Below are 23,558 nucleotides of genomic sequence, written 5' to 3'. Positions count from 1 at the left end.
ATCCAATATTTTTAAAAAGAAATTTAATTCATATCTTTCCATAGTCAAGCAAGAAACCAAACCAGTATAATTGATTTCGTAATATAGCATATAGTTTTTAAGTTTCAACGTCCACCTGCTAATTAATATTTATAATATTGATAATTAAACCATAATTAAAATCAAGGGCATGAGCGATTGATTATCCACTCAATTAATCTAAAACAATTTGAATGCATCATCAATAAAATAAAATAAAGCCCGAGATTATCACAAAACCAAGTTTTTTTCCATTTTTCTCTAGAAAATAATTAAACATTTTCCACAGAGCCTGAAGTAAGTAATTAGATTCTTCATTTTGTAGGCCAGAATTGGGACGAAGGAAGTACCATGTTGCCGGCCCGTAGCTATATAAAAAAACCTCGGCATTGTCGGCATAAAAAAATGCAATTTAAATTAGGTTCCCATGTACCTTCTTTTTTATTTACAACATGTGGAAACCAGATAGAAAGAGACTGACCCAACCAAACTATAACGCGTACATATCAATTGGTCAAAAACAAAACGAGTGCAAGTAAATCCATGAGTACCAATAAATTAAGAATGAGTTAATTAATAACGAACTGACGTAAACAAAGCCCTAAAACCATTAATTAAAGAAATTGAGGTAAAAGTTTGGCCAACTAAACGGACGTAGGAGAATCAAGTCAGAGAGAAAAGCTCAAAAAAAGTGATTAGAGGACAATTTAGATACGATTAGCTGAAACTTAAAAGCCTCTTTGTTGCTCGTGTATACTGGGCATTCAATTGAGCACAGGTCCCTGATGAGATGAGCATGAGATGACCAAAAAGTAAGGTTGGTTATAATGTATAAAACGGCAACGTTCTGATCGTTGGGAGCTTTGACCAAAATAGGGCGTTATATGATATATAGTTACTGGAATATACTATATATTTATTTATCATTCTGTTAAGTACCTACCGTCCGATATATTAATTATAGGACTACCAAATGCAATGGATATACACCATATAATACATAACATGCCTTAAAATGAATATATTCACATTTACCATATATGTACACGTACAAAGTACAAACAGAAAAAAAGACGAAATAAGTTTCATCAACCAACGAACGATTCAATGATTTAAACACAAAAGAATGGAAGTCAAAGCAGATCTAGCTTAGCAAGCTTTAGCTAGCATTCCTGCTCAGTGAGATGAGATATATTTTGCGTTTGTGTGTTGCTTTGCTCTCTTCTTCAACTATAACACCAGTCGTTTTCATTAAGCGGAAACCTTGTGGGTCCCACTCCTTTGCATACGTCATGCATGCGATGCGGGTGGCTCTGTCTTCCCATTCCGTCGAGTATTTAAAGAGGGCCAGCCATTGAGACAATTACTAGCAACTTATTACAGCGCCAAAAGCACCCTTCAAGAGATTCAAAAACACCAAAACACAAGAAACAAAGAATGAAGCACCCAACTCTCATTCTTTCAACGTTCCTCCTCCTCCTCCTCCTCTCAGTCTCTCCTCCGGCCCACGCTGCCGGAGGCAAATGGCAACTGTTGCAACAAAACATCGGCATCTCCGCCATGCACATGCAGCTCCTCCACAATGACCGCGTCGTCCTCTTCGACCGCACCGACTTCGGCAAGTCCAACTTGTCATTGCCCGATGGAAAATGCGTCAGAAATGACTGCACAGCCCACTCCGCCGAGTACGACGTCACCACCAACACCTTTCGCCCCCTCACCGTCCTAAGCGACGTCTGGTGCTCCTCCGGCTCCGTTGCCCCCGACGGCCGCCTCATCCAAACCGGCGGTTTCACCAGCGGCGAGCGCCGCGTCAGGATCTTCGAGCCCTGCACCGGTTGTGATTGGAAGGAGATCGAGAACGGCTTAGCCGCTCGCCGTTGGTACGCCACCGATCATATTCTGCCCGATGGGCGCCAGATCATCATCGGTGGAAGGCGGCAGTTCAACTACGAGTTTTATCCCAAGAGCGCGTCTACAAACAAAGTCTTCAGTCTGCCGTTCCTCTCGCAGACCAATGACCCCGACGCCGAAAACAATCTCTACCCTTTTGTTTTCCTCAACGTGGATGGCAACTTATTCATTTTCGCCAACAATCGTGCTATTTTGTTCGACTACGTCAATAACAACGTCGTTAAAACTTACCCACAAATCCCCGGCGGCGACCCGAGGTCATACCCGAGCACGGGCTCAGCTGTGTTGCTGCCATTAAAAAACTTACAGGCTAAGTCTATTGAGGCCGAGGTTTTGGTTTGTGGTGGAGCCCCAAAAGGGTCTTATATCATGGCAACAAAGGGTACTTTTACGGGAGCTCTAAATACATGCGGTCGGATCAAAATAACCGACCCGAACCCGCAGTGGATCATGGAGACCATGCCTCAAGCTAGAGTCATGGGTGACATGATATTGCTTCCGGACGGCACCGTTTTGCTCATCAATGGTGCCTCAAAAGGGACAGCGGGTTGGGAACTCGGGCGGAACCCGGTGTTGAACCCCGTTGTTTACCGACCCGATAATGCAGTCGGGTCAAGATTCGAGCAGCAGAACCCGACCACCATCCCGCGGATGTACCATTCGACAGCGGTGTTGCTACGCGATGGTAGAGTGCTGGTTGGAGGCAGTAACCCTCACCCTAATTACGAGTTCACTAACGTGCTTTTCCCAACTGAGTTAAGAGTAGAGGCGTTTAATCCTGATTATCTGGACGCTAAGTACGCAAATGTGCGTCCCAAAATCGTCTCACCGAAATCACAAGCTAAGATCAATTACGGTAAAAAATTAACCATTAGGTTTTCGGTGACGGGAGTGCTAGCAACGAATTCGGTGTCAGTGACGATGGTGGCCCCGTCTTTTACGACACATTCGTTCTCGATGAATCACAGGTCTTTGGTTCTTGCTTCCGAGAACGTAAAAAGTGTTGGGAAGTCGGCGTATGAAGTTGTGGTGACGACGCCGGATTCGGGAAATCTTGCGCCTTCAGGATATTATCTTTTGTATGTGGTTCATCAGCAAATTCCAAGTGACGGCATCTGGGTCCAAATTATGTGACAAAAGAACAAAGTACATTCGACCAAAAAAAGATCGAAGTACATATACATGATATAGGTATAGTTGCTTCCTCCTCTTCTTTTAAGTTTTAATCACAAGCCTCTCAATTAATTATTATCTGTTGTAAAATTAAAAATCTTGACGAACAGAGATCACTAGGGATTTGTGTGTCAATATTATTTGATCAGTTGTATTTTTATTTTTATTTTGTTTTACCGAAGATTGCAAGTTGTATTATAAACTGATTGATCAGTTACCCCAAAAAAAAAAAAAAACTGATTGATCATGAATAAAGTCGGAGGATAAGTTGTCTTCATTGAACCTTTTGGAGCCAGTGCGTAATTATACTTGGAAATAGTACTCCCGGCGGAGCATTGTTTCAACACGTCTTAAAGCAAATCATTTATATTATTATTATTCTTTGACATCTTATTAATTAGACACTTATTTTTTTGGTCAAGCAAAATACATGACAGTTTGATAATTAAGAAATTCAATATTGTGGAATATTTGGCATTTATGGCATGTTTACTGATCCGTAATTGGATTATGATAAATTGAATTGAGAAGGAGTTGGATTTAGGAGAATTAGATTTCAAATTCCTATTAAAGTTGTTTACTAAACCATATGGATTGAGGGGAATTATATTCCGGATTCCTATTGAAGTTGTTTACTAAACCATATGGAATTGGGGTATGAGTGATACTAATTACTAAAATGTCATAGTTGTTTGATTAAAGTATATGGCAAATTTGGAATTTTGAAAATTGTGTGAGGATATAATGGATAAAAAAGATGAATTCCTAATGGGTTAGTTATCCATGAATTAGAATACCACCTATCACCCAAGAATTAAATTCCTCCAAAATCATGAATTCTAATTCTAATTTTGTGTGGGCCCCACTTACTTTTCAATTCCTTGATATGAAGTAAACGCATGAATCCTCCACATGTGGAATTCAATTCTTAATGAGAATTCCAATTCCTAATTAGTAAACACACCGTTAAGAAACTTCTTTGATAATGAAATGAATATATATCTTTTACGACAAAGTGATTTTGTCTCTGTTTCTTTATTTTATTTTATTGGTTTAAGAATCAGCTATCATTTACCCTGTCAACTGAATTTGCTAAGCCAAATTGCAGTGATGGTCTTCGTCTCAGTCTGTAGGCGAATTTGATTGAAGGAGGCGGCACGTTGTTTGTACACAGAAATCAAATTTAAGTGCAGAACGAAACAAAATACAGATAAAAACAATTATCCCCACAGAACTCTAACGCCAAATGACGAACGAAGGCAGAGAAATTGATCGTGGAGTGTTGAAAAAAGGTTTGCACACGCACAATTATTAACACGGAACTTGTTCAACAGTCAAGCAGAAAACCAATTGAATTGATTTCGTATTATATGTAGTTTTCATATATCTTCTAAGTTTCAAAATCCTGTCCAAGTTATTTATATTGTTGACCCAAAAATTCAAAGCTTGCGATTGACTATGAAGTCAGTATAAAGTTCATGACAATTGCATGTCATAAAAATTAAATTAAATTAAGTTGCCACACACGTAGATCATCAGAAATTGTTTATCTATCAAGTATGAATTTTTCCTGCAGTCCAAAGAAGTACTGGAAAGTACGTTTTTTCTGTAGGCTGATTGGATTAGGCGAGGGTTGGCATGAAGGAACGAACTGTTGCCGGCCCATGTCCATACAAAACAACACTCAACATTGTCGGCAGCAACTTTAGGACATACTTTACCTCACATCAATTGGTAAAAACATAACAAGTGAAAGTAAATCCATTACTAAATATTAACAAAGTTCTCTTAACGCCATTAAAGAAATCCAAGTAAAGGTTTCACCGACGAAACAAATGAAGAATCTAGGCAGAGAAAAGAGCTCAGAAAAGTGATTGAAGGACAACTCAGATATGATTTCAGTCTGAGTGTTATACTAAAAGTCTCTTTCTTGCACGTTGTATTCAAGCTTTTGTTTATGGATTATAAGCTCTATGCTTATTGCTTGTTAATTGAAAGCACGGAACTTTTCTCAAATTGGTGAAAGTGAATTTAGAAATGGTACCTCTCTGTCTTTTCAGATATATGATAGAAAATCCTAACCATATAGAGCTATCATCCTGTTAACTACCTAACCATAGATTATTGAAACCCTACAATTATTATGTTGCAAGAATTTGCAATTTATTATGTGCCCAACGTTCACCTAATTAAAAGAGAGTGCAATAATGCAATGGATATATACCAAATTAAATCATATATGTGATTAATGGTTTAATATTAGTTAGAATCATGCCCGATCACAACGGCGCACGCAAGTCATGAAATTAAATTAATTATGTTCAGGTATTGATTTAAGATCGTAATGTTAGAGTGAGACCTTAGTTGTGGTGTAATTCGGATGAACCTAATTTGAATCCCACTTGCGTGCATTAAAATGATGAATTTCACATTCACCTAACATTTGTACTTTGAAAAAGAGGAAATAAAGTTTCATCAATCAACCAACGAAAGAGTAAGCAATTAAGAAATAGAAAAAAAACAAAACAAAACAAAACAACAGAAATCGAGAAGGGAATTTCAAAGCGGAGCACAAGTATCTAGCTAGCATTTAGATTATATCAGATTGAGAAGAAGGGATTGCTTGCTGGTGTTGAACTACAAGGGTCATTCTCAGTGATGACACACCAAGTCTGCCCCACGCGACGCGTTCACATGTATGTGGGTGGGTAATTACTCTGTCCTCTCTCTCTCTCTCTCTCTCTCTCTCTTCCACTCGATCCCCACACAATGCCAAGGCAAGCAAAGGATTTAAGAGACCAGCCAGCAAGCCAAGTAAAACATTACACCAACAGACCAAAACACAACACAAAGAATGACGACGCACCCAAATCTCATTCTTGCCTTCCTCTTCTTCTTCTTGTTCCATTTCCTCCTCATCTCCCTGACCCACGCTGCCGGTGGCAAATGGCAGCTCTTGCAACAGAATATCGGCATTTCCGCCATGCACATGCAACTCCTCCACAACGACCGCGTCGTCCTCTTTGACCGCACCGACTTTGGCAAATCTAACTTGTCCCTGCCCGAAGGCCAGTGCCGCAACGACCCCAACGACACCGCCCTCAAAGTCGACTGCACCGCTCACTCCGCCGAATACGACGTCCCCACCAACTCCTTCCGCCCTCTCATGGTCCAGACCGACGTCTGGTGCTCCTCCGGATCCGTAGCACAAGACGGTAGCTTGATCCAGACCGGCGGCTTCAACGACGGAGAGCGCCGCGTCAGGATTTTCCAACCCTGCACCGGCTGTGACTGGAAGGAGTACGACAACGGCTTAGCCGCTCGCCGTTGGTACGCCACCAATCACATTCTGCCAGATGGACGGCAGATCATCATTGGCGGCAGGCGGCAGTTCAACTACGAGTTTTATCCCAAAAGCGAGTCGTCTAGCAATGTCCACAGTTTGCCATTCCTCGTGCAGACTAACGACCCCAAAGTCGAAAACAATCTTTACCCTTTCGTTTTTCTCAACGTGGATGGCAACTTATTTATTTTCGCCAACAATCGAGCTATTCTGTTCGACTACGTGAAGAACGTCGTCGTTAAAACTTACCCGCAAATACCCGGCGGCGAACCGAGGTCCTACCCGAGCACCGGGTCCGCAGTGTTGCTGCCATTGAAAAACTTACAAGCTCAGTTTGTTGAGGCTGAGGTTTTGGTCTGCGGTGGGGCTCCGAAAGGATCTTATGCCAAGGCTGTCAATGGCACTTTCGTGGAAGCTTTAAAGACATGCGGTCGGATCAAAATAACCGACCCGAATCCACAGTGGGTAGTGGAGACCATGCCTCAAGCTAGAGTCATGGGAGACATGACATTGCTTCCGGACGGCACCGTTTTAATCATCAATGGAGCAGCGGTTGGGACTGCAGGATGGGAATTCGGGCGGAACCCGGTTTTGAACCCGGTTATATACCGACCCGACAAAGCAGTCGGGTCAAGATTCGAGCAGCAAAACCCCACAACCATACCGCGGATGTACCATTCCACAGCGGTGTTATTACGCGATGGCAGAGTGTTAGTTGGGGGCAGCAATCCTCACATTTATTACGAGTTTACCAACGTGCTTTTCCCTACGGAATTAAGATTAGAATCATTTAATCCTGATTATCTGGATGCTAAGTACGTTAATTTGCGTCCCAAAATCGTTGCACCCCAGTCTCAAGCTAAGATTAATTACGGACAAAAGCTAGCCGTTCGATTTTCTGTGGCGGGAACGGTGGCGCCGAATTTGGTATTGGTGACGATGGTGGCGCCATCGTTTACGACACATTCGTTCTCGATGAACCAGAGGTTGCTTGTACTTGCGGCGGAGAGCGTGACAAATGTGGCCATATCCACGTATCAGGTTCAGGTGACGACGCCTGGTTCGGGTAATCTTGCGCCTTCCGGATATTATCTTTTGTATGTGGTTCATCAGCAAATTCCAAGTGAGGGTATTTGGGTCCAAATCCTGTGACAAAATACGACGGTATATATATAGATAGTTATAGTAATTTTATCTCGCTTCATTTTTTTTTAATTTTATTTAAAAAGGAATTAGTTATCAGTGGAGAAAAATAAAAACCTTATTAGACAAACTCAAGCTAGGAATACAAAAGGAATTAGTTACTTTTTTAATACGCAATAAGTTTTGGCCAACGCATTGTTTCAACGTTTTAAATTCAGCTATTGTCCTTGTCACTTACTTATGGGTTTTGGATAGTAATTTCCGCTATTTTTTGTACTCTCGTAAGATGTTCTAGAACATCTGCTCAAACAAACAAGAAAAATTCAATGATTAGGCAAATTGTTAACATCATATCTCTTTTTCCGAATGAAAAAACATATTAAGAGTATTCCATATGTTGATGATATGTTAGGCCTACTCACATTTTAATATAATATTAAAACAAGTTATTTACGTGTACTCAGTCGCATATGATGATTTACGTGTATATTGAGTGTGTGAATTCAGAAAACCAATAACATCTAAAGCGAGGAAACTTCTGGGATTTTGTCTATACTTCTGAAACTTTTGGTTTTTCATTGGCCCGGCCCTTTTATTTTCTTGGTCTAAGAAAAAACAGCTATCATTATCGCTACAGAATGCTAGTTTGAAGCAAACACCGCCCAATATGAAATTGATTCTTGTCTATTAAATATTTTTAGTTACATTCAATTCATTGCATGGGTAAGGCATGCATCACCGTGTCACACTGACGATTGATGTATTTGTATTTATTTGAAGATTTTTGGCGGCTAATATTGTTAAAAAGATGCATGCATGCGATGACGGGACCATGGGAGTCATTTTCACCACTCAAATGTCAAATTACATATATATATATATATATATGTACACACCAAGGCTACGATCGATATAACATCAGATCAGGCCATACCCATATGTCAGTTGTTTCAACTTATATATATACATGCTAATAAAAACAAGAGGCTCCAAAAGTATTATTCCTGCAAGTGGGTTGTTGTTCTTGTGTGTTGTGCTCACATGCAAAATAAGGCTGGCTGCCCTTCCACAATACTTCCACAGTGAGTAAGTATGATCTGTTTTTAAGATCAAAACACAATCATGGGACAGAGAAAACAGGAGACAACTTCCTTCTCATGTCTCGTCGGTTTGCTGAGGCAAATTGCAGTGATTTGTCTGGGTGAGATTGAAGACGGCACATGTAAGCGTAATGTACAAAGAAATTAAGAGCGAAAACGAGACAATAAAATGGAGATATAAAATTTAAAAACCCAAAACAGTTAACCCTATATGCTGTAGAAATCAATCGATATATTATATATATATAGGGTGGAATAAATTCCAACAGGAAGCTCGTGTGTATGTATGACATTCATGTGAAGAATAAGATCTGCGTCTCTTCTCCAATATATATATATATATATAGAGAGAGAGAGAGAGAGAGAGAGTTCTGTCTCTGACTCTGAGGAGAGATTGGTAATTGAAAAATTGTGCAGCCGTTTACAGAACATGACGATTGTCGATTTCTGAAAAGGAAAAAGTGACAGGTTTGTCTGTCTGCAAATAAGAGACTAGCTAACTAGTGGGTCACGGACGGATAACTGAGGCCTTTTCAGGATTCACACGCAACACAGTTCACGGGTGAGTGTTCATAATCATATGGGCCAAAGCTTTCCTATGATTGCAGTCCATTGTCTATCAAATTAAAGCCACCTTTCACTTACCCCAACCCAATAAGTCACATATATTATAATATACAAGTCATTTCCTATTTTGTTAATTATCAAGGCTGCTGACATGTGAAAATTTTCACGAGTTAACTAGGAGACAAGAGCTTCAATTATCAGGACTTTGCAGAATCAAAGACAGAACTAGTTCGTTCATCTACCTAGTTGTTGTTGGTCCATTGTGGTCTGCTAGCTGTTTTAGATGAATTATCACATTGTGTTGTAAAATGAGTCCTATCTAGCCATGGATGGTACAAGTCTATCTTATCGCTGCAAAACAATCACTACAAGCCATGGGGAGCTTCTATAATGAGGAGGTAGAGTGAGGAGCTTATTTGAGGAGGCTCATCTCACCATCAAAAGGGGTGTGGATCCCCCAATGCACCCCCCCATGTACTTTGTTTTTGGTTGTTGATGGTGAGATTTCACATCCTCAAATAAGCTCCTCACTCAAACTCCTCATTTTAGTCTTTCCGCAAGCGATGTACCTAAACTGGGCTGCGTTTTCTATATGAACTTGGGTCCGGTTCCTATAATGGGCTCAGTAGATGACAATAATGGAGTCATTCTACAGTGATACGTCCCTTAGGTGATCTAAGGGTTGAGAGATAGAATCTCACCTAAAAGTCATATACTAAAGAATTGTTGTCCACTATTGAGAGATAGGGGCCTTACCTAAAGGTCATATACTAAAGAATTGTCCAAAAATAATTCTTGGACAACAATGAGGGCTTTATTAAGAACCAGACATTGGGAGCCTGATCAATTGGGCTGTATTAAGAACCATACATTAGGAGCTTGACCAATTGGGCTGATCCATTAAGAATGACTTGCTGCAAACACAATGCTTCAACTTTCACCAACTCAACTCCATTCATCACAGATCAGTGATCATAATTGCATTTGGTTTCTGGATAATAACATTGGAAATTACAACAAAACAGGTGTAATTCCAACAAGAAGTACACGTTTTCTGCAACGCCGATTGACATATCGAACACGCAAGCTCATGAAGAAAAACTGAATAGCATATTGATGGGCAAAATTATAATGTCATATATGTATCAACAACCTGAAGTTCAAAAATAAATGCTTACTTCTATACAGAAACAAGTAACAATGGCTGCTGCTCTAAAACACCTAATTACCTAAGAAATTAATATGAAAACAAACTAAACATATTTAAGCACGTTCGCCACGGATGCGCCTAGCAAGCTGAATGTCCTTGGGCATGATTGTCACCCTCTTGGCATGGATGGCGCATAGGTTGGTGTCCTCGAACAGACCCACCAAATAGGCCTCTGCAGCTTCCTGAAGCGCAAGCACAGCATGACTCTGGAACCTAAGGTCGGTCTTGAAGTCTTGAGCGATTTCACGAACCAGGCGTTGGAAAGGCAGCTTGCGGATCAGAAGCTCAGTGCTCTTCTGGTACTTGCGAATTTCACTGTAAATATCAAAACAGAGGATTTTAATTGAATTAGGGCACGATTCAGATATTGAAATTCAAGAAGAGGAACGTCGAATTAGAGAAAACACTTACCGAAGAGCAACGGTTCCAGGGCGGTAACGGTGAGGCTTCTTGACTCCACCAGTTGTTGGTGCTGATTTCCTAGCAGCCTTTACAAAATTAAAACGAAACACAACCAAAATTAGATCCAAGAATTTGATTATCAATTATAATTTTCCATCTAGCCAAACAACCTACTTTGAAACCATAACGAAACGCACCTTGGTGGCGAGTTGCTTCCTCGGAGCCTTACCACCAGTTGATTTGCGAGCAGTCTGTTTGGTACGAGCCATTTCTTCACAAATTAATCACAAAATTCGCAGAGAATCTGAAATCAGAGTCACAAAGAACCGATTAGAAACGAAAAAATAGGTGATGAGAAATAGAAAGGAATTGGGGGACTATGTGGCTTTCGTAATCGAACCTTTCGAAATGAAAGAGGCTAGGGTTTTGGATCTTCACAATTATCAGGAGATTGATGGAACAAGATTGAAATGATGCGAATGAGAGAGAGAATGGAAGTACAGGTCTTTATATATGAATGACGTTTGATTGGGAGAGTCGGTTGAAACGTAGACTTGGAGTTTTCAACACCAAATCCGATTTGGAGAAGGAAAAGGTCTAAATCCGCGTGCTTTGTCCCTGATTGGCTGGTTTATTGAGGCATGGATTGCCAATGTGGACGGGTTGTGTTTCTTTTCTGAGAGTATTTCCGAACGAGTCTTTGGAAGGAAACTTGAACGAGTTGGTATAACAGTCGCAACTTACAACGACTTGTCGTTTCCGAAAGTAAACTGTTTGTTTACCCACGTCTCACGTGACTTGTCCACCATCCACTTTTGTCGTCCACTAGGCCACTTGTCAGCAACAAACTAAGGACATGCCGTTTCACGATTAGGCAAAACGACATCGTCCGCTCGCCACAGTCAAAATCTTCTCAATCCAATTTCCTTCTAACAAAATCCGACCCAAATTTCACTTTAGAATCCAAGTTGAACCCTGTGTGTATCCGACACCTGGCGGGTGCCGTGCACAAATGACCAAATTGCCCTTCTAACTAAAATCCAAACTTATTTCAAATTTGACTTCTGGCGGAAATCCGATAGTCTCCCTTGTAAATTACTCAATTCCCAAAAATTATACCTGTCAAATAAGCATATATATGTATATCTCAACTGCCAGCATGCATTCAATCTTCATCTCAACTTTCAGATCAATAATAATACATTAGCAATTTCAAACACTCTAACTCGTGGCTGCACCTGGTAATATTAGGTTGCATACGTACCCATACTGAGGAATCAAGCCACACGCAGTTCTTTTTCTTTAGCAAAGTATTTGAATATCTTAATCAGTCATCATATTGCCATGTGTTTTGCCAATCAAACCGAGTTCTCATGTGCATGATGTACTCCATCATATTCATAACTCTAAAACAATACTTTGCACTTCTCAATACTCGTAACAGTCATATACTGAATATAAATAAGCCATACACTGAACTCCCTCTAATTCATGAATCAATTTGTATATTATCGGCTTAAACTATATGTATAAATATATATATATATATATATATATATATATATATAAGATAATAATAATAATAGAAATAAAAATAAAAGTAAAAATAACAATAACAATAATAAAAATAAAAATAAAAATAATTATATATGTATCAACGACTTAACTGAAATATATATACATATATCCCTCTCTTTTACTAGTAAAACAACCTCATCACTTAAGAAAATAATAATAAACTTTATTAAACCCTTAAAACTTGTAACCGTTCATTCTTTGTCTTATAATGTCAAGATAATAAATATTAAAACTTTTGCCCATAAAATACCAACATAATATCCTCAATTGTAATTTAAAAACATCTAAAAACTTATATTTTCTCCACCTAGGCGTACCCCCAATCCTGATCCGTCAATTCCAGTATTATTTCGTCAATTCCGAATATTCCATCAATTCCATATATTCGTCAATTCCATCCTCACAAGCCTCGGAAACACAAAGTGAACCGAGCCGCATTCCTCACAGGCCTCGGAGACACAAAGTCAACCCGAGCCGCATTCCTCGTAGGCCTCAGGAGACCATTAGTCAACCTGAGCCGCATTCCTCGCAAGCCTCAGGAGACCATTAGTCAGCCTAAGCCGCATTCCTTGCACCACACGATTCAGGCGTCCCCGAAGTCGTGGGGCATTATGTATAAATGACAAATTGTTTCAAAGCAACTAGAGGTACTCCTGTGGTGGGTTTGAAAACCATATCTGAACTTATCACAAACTTTCCCTTTATTCCACAAATTTATTTTCCGACCTTTATATCAACTTTCCAATAAATTGATTCTCAACTACACTTAAAATATATATATCATAATCTGATAAAGACCAAGGTCCATGATTCATCTTCTTTAAACCACTGAGCATATAGATTTATATACATATATAAATATTAAATACAAACATGTAATCAGATATTTAATTAAATTATTATTCACATCAAAATCCAATTACATAATAACTCATAAACATTAAATCAACCCATAACACTCAATAAAATACTTTTATGATAATCATAATTTTACTAATAATAGGTAATTAAATAACTAAATACGTCGATAACTCCTAGAGATCTTGTCGCCTCTAATAACGCACGATCTTCGAATATTAGAAACAACATCCGGAAATATCCTAAAATATTATAATAACCTCAACATTCATCCATAATCAAACAATTCATATTTAATGCATAATAATTCAATCGGCAACAACAAGGCACTATCAACACAAAGTTCACTCGCAAAAGCATAAATTCCATAAAGACCCCAAAATAATTTAAATAACGGTCAAGGCTCATTTACAATATCATTCTATTTCTTCTTGAAGGGTGAAACTACCTCAGAAGACCCACGGTCAACCGAGGGGTCAAACTACCCAATCTTGGTCCACCAGACCCGCGGGGCCCACGACCTCAAACTATCTATCCGAGAGTTCCTATAGGTTCTACACATTTTAATAACCATATCCTGCAAGTTTAGCCCAGATCGAACGGTCTAATTAATCATGATTGCTCAATCGAACGATTATCGTTTAGTTAACTTTGAAATATTGAATCGGAATATCCGAGACTCCGATTCACGATCCGCAAAATCTTACACGATCCTAGGAATGCCTTGATCAACATATATTAAATTGGAGTCGATCCAAGGGTCCGAACATATCGAACCCGGAAATCGCACAATTCCGTTCGAGGCTCAAATGGTATCTAAACTTGAATTCGAACACACCTACGCGCTCGTGACAACTAGTAGATCACATCTGAGCGCAATGCCCCTCTGCTATAGTGCCCTAAGCGATAGCGGCTGCCAGAAAAACCTCAAAATTGAGGGCCAAGATTCATACCCTAGGTTCAGAACATAGATTAGAGCCACTTTTGTTTTTGGACCTATCCCGAAAAATGGTCGGAAGTGGCCGGAATTTCAATTCAAAAATCGGGCAAATTGTGGGTTTTAATTTTAAATCGAACCACCTAGGCTAGAAATTGATCAAATCCTACCCAACCATCAGCTAGAGCACGAAAAATAGGTGAGAAAGCATACCTCACTTGTTGGAAACGGTAGCCAGAGGAGAGAGATTGACGGTTGGAAATTCCGAGTGAAAATCGGGTGGTTTTTTGCGTTTTCCAGCGAGTTCCGTGGTCGGCGACGGCCGGAATCAGTCGGGAAATGATGGGGGGAGGATGGCGGTTCAATCCTGACCAGTCTTGTGGTCGGTGGGCTCGTGTGACGGCGGTTGCAAGGGTGGAGCGGAATTCCCAAATTCCTTCCTAAACTAAAAATGACATTTTTACCCCTTTTTAATATTAAATAATATTTTAATTTTCAAAACCTTAATTAATTCAAATCATTTTATTTCATTGTTTATTTAAATTTAATTTCTCATTTAAATTTATTTCCTCTTATTTTAATTATTTAATCTTCCCCGAATAAAAAGTTAACTCTTAAATCATTTAAATATTCCCAGGGTAAAATTGTCTTTTACTTGAATAAATTAATAACTAAAAATTGATTTAAGATCGGGTTGTTACACCTTCACCCTGCAACAAAATTGAAGAGTTTGGTGGTTTGATGGAGGGTAACAACAAGAAGGGCTACGGGTGGGCAATCTCAGCCGTCCTAAATGCCACTCTGGCTGCTGTTTCGGCGAAGCTCATCACTCCTCAGGTGCCTTTCCCTTGCTCACTTGATGAATTTTAGACCGTTGGATTTACATCGCAAAATCCTGCTTGATTTGTAATTTTTTTATTTTTTATTTGGTCAACGAAAGCTTGATTTGTAATTGTTATTGTTTGAACAGATTGTTAGGTATGGTTTGGTGATATTGTTCAATGCGACAATGTGGGGATGTTATGTGAACAGCCTTAAAGCTCTGTCTTCTCTGCAAGCTATTGTTACAAATTTTGCTGCGAACTTCTTGTTTTCTAGTCTAGCTGGATACTTTTTGTTCCAAGAACCCTTATCTTTTCAGGTAAATCAATACATGCTAATGACATTGGACCAACTCACACCGATTTGTTCATTTTCATATGCTTTCTTAGTATATGCTTCGGAGTTACATATACGATGCATTGCTTTTGATTTTGAATGCGAAGCATAGAATTAAATAAACGAATGACATTGTTAAATGGTGGAGTGTTTGCACCAAAGATTTTCATTCCGGTTTTGGAGCACTACAAATGTGATTGATGTTATGCAGTTATGCTGCCGATCATTATAAGAACCTTGAGAAAATGTTCCTTGACTTGTTTCTTTTGCATATCTGATGATGAGAAGGCTTGTTTGACAGTGGTTTGCAGGTGCCCTGCTCATTGTTGTTGGTTCACTCGTACTTAGTAAGTTGAGTATTGAGAGGAAGGCCCATACCCATTAACATTTCTGCATTTCACTTCACCTTTGTGGTTGAGATATCAGAGAACTCTAGATTTCCATTTCTTTCCTCTTCCGATAAAAGTAAGGAGATAGGAGATTTTCTGAGAATGTACATGTATCTAAACAGTGAAAGAATGAGTTTTATGCTTATTGTCATTTTTCTTCCCTCCAACAGAAAAGTTGCAATCCTTTCAAATTAATTGGTTTTATGCAGTCCTATAAACATATGATTTTGTTTCAATCTTCATACTTCACCGCATTATTTCTTTTTATACTAGTTTAAGTTTTGTGTGGGTATATTGCTATGCCAATTATCTTCCCCCAAAAGAAGAAACAGAATCACACATATACATTGGCCATGTCACATTTCTTCTTTTACCACATGAGCGAACGAGCCCATGAAAATTAATGAATTTGGTCGAATCTCTATGCCACGCCACATTGAATTGGACAACCATGTCCATTTATTTCTTTTTTATTTTCCTTTTGGGTTAATTCAAGGCGAAAGAGCTCTTTTTTTCTTCTTCTCATATATATGTATATATAAAAACTTGGAGACATCAAACAGTAAAATATTTAAGGCTTAATTGTAGCAATAGTCTTTGAATTTGTGTTCGATTCGTATTTTGATAATTGAATTCGGAAAATGATTGCTCTAGTCCAACCACGCCAATTTTATCAGCATAGTGGTCCTATGTTAGATTTTCTATTAAATTTTGGAGCAAATTAGTCATTTCAAGTCCAACGTCCCACCACCTTTGTACCCAAACGAGTTCGCAACACTCACAACACCACCACCCATCCCCCCAAACCACCTTTGGTAATAGCCACAATCCTTCAAATTCCCACACGACCCCACTCCATTGAGACCATTCAATTCCTCCTTGACTTATGAACCATATAGCCATTATTGATCCCTCGACCTTCAAATCCAACACAAAAGGGAAAACGAATGAGGTGGTGGGCAGCAAAGTGGAAGAAGATGACTGATGTGGATGAAAATATGTTTCGTCCATGAGAAAGAACATAAAAAATGTTGGCGTGACTTGTGGACCATTGACTTTCTTTCCTTACACACCAAGGATTCCTATTATAATTGTAATTGATTTACTTAAATTACTAATTTCCTACTGTAAATAGAAATATGAATTTATTATTTACTTGGCCACTAAGGTTCCGTTGTATTATAAATATGACATCTTACAAGGAGATGAATATACAGAAAATTCATACAAACAAATATTCTCTCATAATTCTCATATTTTAGAATGGTATCAAAGCGGCAATCTTGGGATTACTGACTCTAGCCACCACCATGGGGGAGGATGACTCTCATAATCTTCATGAAGGTAGTACCACTGCTTCCTCTTCTCCTTCTGAACCAACCATAGCGGAGCTGAGTTTCCAGGTGGCTTAACTTCTAAAGATGCAGACTCAAACCTCGAACCCGATCCTAAATAAGGATCCTACCCAGACGACCCTAAACTCGACTTAGATGATAACCTTGAACTCGACGCATACGACGACCCCGAACCCGACTTCGACGAGAACCCCGAACCAGACTCAGACGACGATCCCAACGACGATTACCTATGAATCATCTGTTGCACATATTGGCATAAAGTTGGATGGCACTAACTATGCCCTATGGTCCCAAGTTTTTGAGATGTATAGCTTCGGAAAGACAAATTGGGATATATTAATGGCGATCTTCCACAACCTCCTCCCACCGCTCCAACGTTTCCCCGCTGGCGCACTGAGAACTCCATTGTGAAGGGATGACTCATCAAATAAAACCCACTTGTGGACCATTGACTTACTTTCCTTACACATGAAGCTTCTGTTGCTCATATAGGCATCAGTTGTTGGATGGCACCAAACTATGCCCTATGGTCTCAAGTTGTCGAGATGTATAATTGCGGCTAAGACAAATTGGGATATATTAATGGAAATCTTCCACAATCTCCTCCGATCCCTCCAACGTTTCCCCGTTGGCTCACGGAGAACTCTATTGTGAAGGGATGGCTCATCAAATAAAACTCGATGGTGAACCATTAACTTACTTTCCTTACACACCAAAGATTCTAATTATAATTGTAATTGATTTACTTTAATTTATGATATCCTACCGTAAATAGAAATAGGAATTTATTATTTACTTGGGCACTAAGGCTCCGTTGTATTATAAATATGACCTCATACAATGAGAGGAATACACAGAAAATTCCTAAAAACAAATATTCTCTTATAGTTCTCATATTTTAGCAAAAAATACTAATTTTTCCTAAACTTGACATAAAATGTAACATATGACCAGCTAATGAAAGTAGAGTTGAGAAACTACGACATCTATTTTTCAAATTCAAGTACCAATACGGGAATCCAACATGAAGTTAAAGACTATTGCTACAATTAAGCCAACATTTAAAAGCTCTCAAATGCTCTTTGGTGAATTGGTGTGAGTTAGTGCGTGCAAGAGACTAGTTAAATACTAAATAAAACCCGCTCATGTGAGCGTAAGAGACTAATAATGCTATTTGGATACACAACATTGACACACTTAGTTGACACCCGCTGATGTGTCAATGTATCATTCGCTGAACAGAAAACGAGGAGAAAAGAAGAGCAAATGATACATTGACACATCAGCGGGTGTCACTAAGTGTGTCAATGTATCATTTGAACAGAAAATGATGAGAAAAGAAGAGCAAATGATACATTGACACATCAGCGGGTGTCACTAAGTGTGTCAATGTTGTGTGTCTAAATAACATTACTCGATACGAAATAAAACCCGCTTTATAATTTTTTTCAATTTAATTGCTAGACAGAGGGAAAAAGTATATAAAAAAACAAAAAGGAAAAAAAAAATGTAAGAGAGAAAGGTAAAACCCCACCCTCGCACCACTAGTACTGTACTACAAGTCTGTCTACATCTACATCCTCTCTCTGTGTGTCTGATGAGAGAGCACAAAAAGTTGAAAATTCTTCTTCTATCTGACTATTCCCCTTGCACGGGTTATCATCGTCTTCCGCGAAAACCAGGGTTTCTCCAAACTCTTTCACTCTCTCGCCGTCTCTGGTAAGCTCTGATCTCTTTCTTCCTCTTCTTCCATGCCGATTTTCTTCTTCGTGGATTACGTTTTGGTCTCTTTTGTATCCATCACAACCGTCTTTAGTTCTTTTAGTACTTGAACGTGGTTTAAGGTTGTGCTTTTAGAGCAGCTTCGAATTTGTTTGGCGTCAGCCGCTGTATGCTTGATTTTGGTTGCGATTGTCTTTTCACTCTGCAAATGAAGCTTGCTGTGTGACCGGATTGGAGATTTTGGATTTCTAGGGTTTTTAGTTCTGCTGGTTAGGAACTGAAGTTTTTTGAACCTGCAGTTCTTACGGATTTTGAATATTTGATCATAGTCTTCGTCTAAGAATTGATTGAATGTTTCAGAATCGGTTTGTGTGTTGACCAGAGGACGAAGTCAATTTTAAGTTCGTTCTTCTACCTTGGCTAGTCCAATGGAACATTGGTTTAGTACAATCTGTAATAGCACCCCCTCTTGAATAAGTCGTGAGAGTTAAGTTCATTTTAAGTGCCTGCGATTGATCAATATGTTCTGTAAATCAATTGAAGTAAAAAAGTCATGACTGAATTCAAACAAGGATATTGATTTCGTAGTTGATCCATGACTGTCAGAGTAGGTTTAGACTTTATTCTGTAGTTGATGACCTGTTTTCTGAAAATGTATCTTGTGGGCTTCTCCTACATATTTGTGCTACATCCGAAATCTGAACTTTTTTTCTTTTGGACATCAACTGCAGGGTATGTAGCCCCAATGTTGGTTTCATGTTTAACAAGCTGAGCTGAGCATTATACTTGTGTTGGAGGTGTAAAACTATCGTCTGCAACTGTTGCTATTTGCAGATTTCAGATGGATGATAGTGGGCATCGTGAAAATGGAAGAATCAAAGCAGAGCAGTATAAAGCAGCTCAGGGTCAGGTATCCGCGAACAATTTTCTGAACACAGCTACATAAAGATAATATGATGTGAACTAGCACATATAAACTCTTTCATGAAGTATTAAGTATATACAATTTCACTTGAGAGGCATATCTGATGAAATTTTGTATCTCTCATTTTGTTTTAGTGGTTGATGCAACATCAGCCATCAATGAAACAGATAATGGCCATAATGGCCGAAAGAGATGCAGCTCTTCAAGAAAGAAATTTGGCATTTTCTGAGAAAAAAGCTGCCCTTGCAGAGCGAGACATGGCGTTCCTGCAGCGAGATGCCGCAATTGCAGAACGGAATAGTGCCATTATGGAACGAGACAATGCCATTGCAACTCTTCAGTACCGGGAAAACTCCTTGAATAATGGTAATGTATCTTCATGTCCACCAGGATGCCAAATTTCACGTGGGGTCAAACATATGCACCACCCGCAGCAGCATGTACATCATCCTCCTCACATGAATGAAGCTTCTTATGGTACAAGGGATATGCACACAAGCGATTCTGTCCCAATGCCACCTGATGCTTCTTTGCCTACAAAGTCACGACAGCCCAAACGACCTAGGGAACCCAAGACGATGGCACCAAATAAGAAAACCTCAAAATCTCCCAGGAAGGTGAAGAGGGAGAGTGAGGATTTAAATAAGATGACATTTGATAAATTACACGAGTGGAAGGGCAGTCAGGATATGGGTGGCGGAGGTGATGATGTTAACAAACACTTGGTTGTGTCAAAGTCTGATTGGAAATGTCAGGACCTGGGATTGAATCAGGTTGCGTATGATGAGTCAACCATGCCAGCACCGGTGTGCTCATGCACTGGTATCCTGAGGCAGTGCTACAAGTGGGGGAATGGGGGTTGGCAATCCTCATGTTGCACTACTACAATGTCAATGTACCCATTGCCGGCAGTGCCCAATAAGCGACATGCCCGAGTAGGTGGCCGAAAGATGAGCGGCAGTGCCTTCAACAAGCTACTTAGCCGGCTTGCAGCTGAAGGCCATGATCTGTCAAACCCAGTTGATCTCAAGGACAACTGGGCCAAGCATGGAACAAATCGCTACATCACAATCAAGTAGACTTGGAGAAAGTTTAAATTCAGTAGAGGTACAGACGGGTAGGGGGAGGGGAACATAGCGATCGCATCATGTATGCGTTTCATATTTTCTTTTCAGCTTGGTGGCGGGGAAAATAATGATTTGATAATCAGCAGTTGAAGTAGTTGGGTTTGGGAACGTTCAATGCCAGCTATAGCCTCTTCAACAATGATAAGGGATTTTCTCTATTCTTTTTTATAAGTGAGATTTTCAGGAAGGTAAAGGCTCAGGTAAACAATGGCCATTTCTAATCGTCTTGGTTGGCATGGATGACTTAAATCTTGTCCTTTCAAGTAAATTTGGGGGGCATATGTTCTGTATTTGTAAAACCTTATTTCAACAGAACAAATTATTTTTCTGTTGTCAATTATATTAGATCACTTCGTCCATAATTATCTGTTTTTTGGTTTTTTGGCATAATTGTAATTCTTTTAGGTTCTTTACAGAGTTCTCATTCAAGTATGTGCTTAATCTTTCGGCATATTTGGTAATTCCAGTAGAACAGTTCCTCCCAATGGTCTGTGAATTCTCACTTTTCTCCTTGGACGGAGAGGCCAATATAGCACCTTGCTAAGATAATTTAGACCAAAACCACAAGAAAGGCACACCAACTTGGTAGCAAATCAACTATCATATGAAATTTAATTTTGGCAACAAAATTTCATGCAAGGAAAAAGGAAAATTAAAAAAAAATTAAGAGCTGTGTCAGATAACATTTCTTCAGCATCCATAAGTCAGACAGGGATAACTGTTAATATTGTGATCTCATCATACACAGCACTACATCAGAAAAAGATTACAGAAAAACACAACCGAGTAATTCATTCAAAATATAAAAATTAAAAGTAAAAGCAATAGTTTTTTTCTGTCATAAAAAACTAAAACAAAATTCAATAACTTGAACATAGCCTCAGACCGTCCTAGTTCATGATAATTTTTATCAACATAAACGCAAATTTTTATTTGCTTCTGTCAATATTACATAGTCATCACCGGCAAAACATTCCGCGAAGAAAATAAAGAGTTAAAAACGCCTTTCAAAACTCGAAAAGAAATAATAGATGTTTAAAACTTCTTACACCTATGAACAATCGGCAACTGAAGATTAAAGGTGTGAAATATAAACGAAAAGAGTGAGAAAACCGAGAAAAATCGAGAGAGGCATCAGATCTTCCTATTCAATTAAGAATGAATCAAAATGCCCAAATCGAAATCCGAGCATTCAGCAACTGAAATGTTCATCAATTGGCCTCACTGATTTCGTTAAATTACAAACTAGAAAACCGACAATCAGAAAAGAGATAATAAGGCGGAGCAACAGCAGAACACGAAAAATACACAACAGCACAGAGAGAAACTCGAGGATGAGGAGCAAGAGAATACGGCTACTGTGAACCCTAGGGTTTTACAGTTCTATTGAAAGCCACCACTTCGACTCGTTTATAAAAGATTTCGGGAGAGGGTTTGGGTTTGGGAACTTCGATCGGACGGCTGCGATTTAAGATGTTTTGCGTAGTGGGCTTTGAATGTGTTGTATGGAAATGAGAATGATTGGGCCACAAGATACAAGGTTCATTGGTAAATTACTGAGCCTCATTGCACTTAGGCCCAAACAGATACCACCACGCACCCAAATTGAAGTATATTGCCGATTGCTGCTAAACGAACTCTAAAATTAACTGAGTACACCTTATTGCCAAACTATTTATTGAATCACTAATTTATCCTAATATAAAATGACCAAAAATAATATATTGAATTGTAAAAAAAATATAATTTTAATAAGTACACCCTACTCACCATATTTAACCCTAATAAAACGTAAAGAAGTTTTCGTATTGCTTGGTGCCAACGGTGAACAACGCAACGAGCACTGAAGGAGGTGCAATTTCAGGACGGAAGGTTCTTCCATTACTTTTTCTGATAATTATTTATTTATTTTGGTTATATTTTTACTATAATTTTATTCAATTTGCTTGATTAGGGTTTATCTGTAAAATTCGACGGTTACTATATATATAGTGCCCTTTTATTGAGGGACACTCTTTAGGGTCCCCTACAAATATTTATTAAACAATCCAAACTATCTATTTTTTAAGTTTACATTCATCGATCATTCTTGCACAAAATTAGACAAATCGAAAACCATTTCGATATCCAATTGTGTCATACAAAATCAATGAACACGGTACTTCAAGAAAGTACTTAAATTTCAATAATTCAATTGAGTGGTCAAAATGATATTGGATTCAAATGATTTTTTTTGTAGAGATGATATCTGAATGAGTATCTACAAAATAGACGGTTTAGATTAGTGAGTGGGCCCTACAAGAATGTCCCTCAAATAAGCATATTTGAGGGATCCCTCAGCTGAAGCTATATATATATATATATATATATATGTAGTTTTGACTTGGATACTTGAAAAATCAGAACAAGTTCGACTGAACTATTTTGTCCAAAATAGTTAATATGAATGACCTTGAAAACATTGTCAGACGGAGAGGATATAAACTTATAAGAGAGCTTCTTGCGGACTCAACAAAAATATTATAAATGATAATGTGGATAATGGTGTGGCTGGAATTTAGGATGCAACCAATGATTGTAAAGTAATAGCAACCTGGTTTATGATTAGTATTGGGATGTTGTGTGATAGAGTGTAT

At 38.8% G+C, this 23,558-nt stretch overlaps 3 protein-coding genes, 3 non-coding genes and 2 pseudogenes across 7 annotated transcripts; 4 read left to right on the top strand and 4 right to left on the bottom strand.

Moving 5' to 3' along the window:
- Window positions 1–1,377: 1,377 nt before the first annotated feature.
- LOC110771074 (aldehyde oxidase GLOX1 pseudogene) lies at window positions 1,378–3,387 on the top strand (annotated as a pseudogene).
- Window positions 3,388–5,635: 2,248 nt separating this feature from the next.
- LOC110771070 (aldehyde oxidase GLOX1 pseudogene) lies at window positions 5,636–7,782 on the top strand (annotated as a pseudogene).
- Window positions 7,783–10,349: 2,567 nt separating this feature from the next.
- MGH3 (male-gamete-specific histone H3) lies at window positions 10,350–11,412 on the bottom strand. Its single transcript, XM_021975352.2, has 4 exons — window positions 11,271–11,412; window positions 11,068–11,174; window positions 10,880–10,956; window positions 10,350–10,783 (listed from the first exon to the last, which is right to left on the bottom strand). The coding sequence occupies exons 2-4, from the start codon at window positions 11,137–11,139 to the stop codon at window positions 10,522–10,524; spliced, it is 411 nt and encodes a 136-aa protein (XP_021831044.1). The 5' UTR covers window positions 11,140–11,174; window positions 11,271–11,412; the 3' UTR covers window positions 10,350–10,521.
- A 3,572-nt stretch (window positions 11,413–14,984) lies between these two features.
- LOC110771101 (uncharacterized) lies at window positions 14,985–15,786 on the top strand. Its single transcript, XM_021975348.1, has 3 exons — window positions 14,985–15,080; window positions 15,214–15,384; window positions 15,703–15,786. Exons 1-3 carry the CDS (start codon window positions 14,985–14,987, stop codon window positions 15,784–15,786), a joined length of 351 nt encoding a protein of 116 aa, XP_021831040.1.
- Window positions 15,787–18,707: 2,921 nt separating this feature from the next.
- Window positions 18,708–21,284, top strand: BPC6 (basic pentacysteine 6). Of its 2 annotated transcripts, none has more exons than XM_021975337.2 (3): window positions 18,708–18,867; window positions 19,602–19,780; window positions 19,930–21,284. In XM_021975337.2, exons 2-3 carry the CDS (start codon window positions 19,712–19,714, stop codon window positions 20,872–20,874), a joined length of 1,014 nt encoding a protein of 337 aa, XP_021831029.1. In that variant the 5' UTR covers window positions 18,708–18,867; window positions 19,602–19,711; the 3' UTR covers window positions 20,875–21,284. The 2 variants fall into 2 exon arrangements, with proteins under 2 accessions (XP_021831029.1, XP_021831030.1); XM_021975338.2 differs by having other exon boundaries at window positions 18,709–18,867; window positions 19,705–19,780.
- A 306-nt stretch (window positions 21,285–21,590) lies between these two features.
- Window positions 21,591–21,672, bottom strand: LOC148297927 (small nucleolar RNA R38). The gene has a single exon (XR_015833327.1). It is a non-coding gene; the product is annotated as a small nucleolar RNA R38 (small nucleolar RNA).
- Window positions 21,673–21,799: 127 nt separating this feature from the next.
- On the bottom strand, window positions 21,800–21,889 carry LOC148297926 (small nucleolar RNA snoR20a). Its single transcript, XR_015833355.1, has one exon. It is a non-coding gene; the product is annotated as a small nucleolar RNA snoR20a (small nucleolar RNA).
- A 164-nt stretch (window positions 21,890–22,053) lies between these two features.
- On the bottom strand, window positions 22,054–22,131 carry LOC148297925 (small nucleolar RNA snoR64a). The gene has a single exon (XR_015833353.1). It is a non-coding gene; the product is annotated as a small nucleolar RNA snoR64a (small nucleolar RNA).
- Window positions 22,132–23,558: the final 1,427 nt, after the last annotated feature.

Source organism: Prunus avium, chromosome 1 (genome assembly GCF_965620075.1).
Source record: "Prunus avium chromosome 1, drPruAviu1.hap1.1, whole genome shotgun sequence".
Classification (NCBI taxonomy): Eukaryota; Viridiplantae; Streptophyta; class Magnoliopsida; order Rosales; family Rosaceae; genus Prunus; species Prunus avium.
Note: the sequence above shows the minus strand (reverse complement) of the source record. Positions and strands in the feature narration are given on the sequence as shown.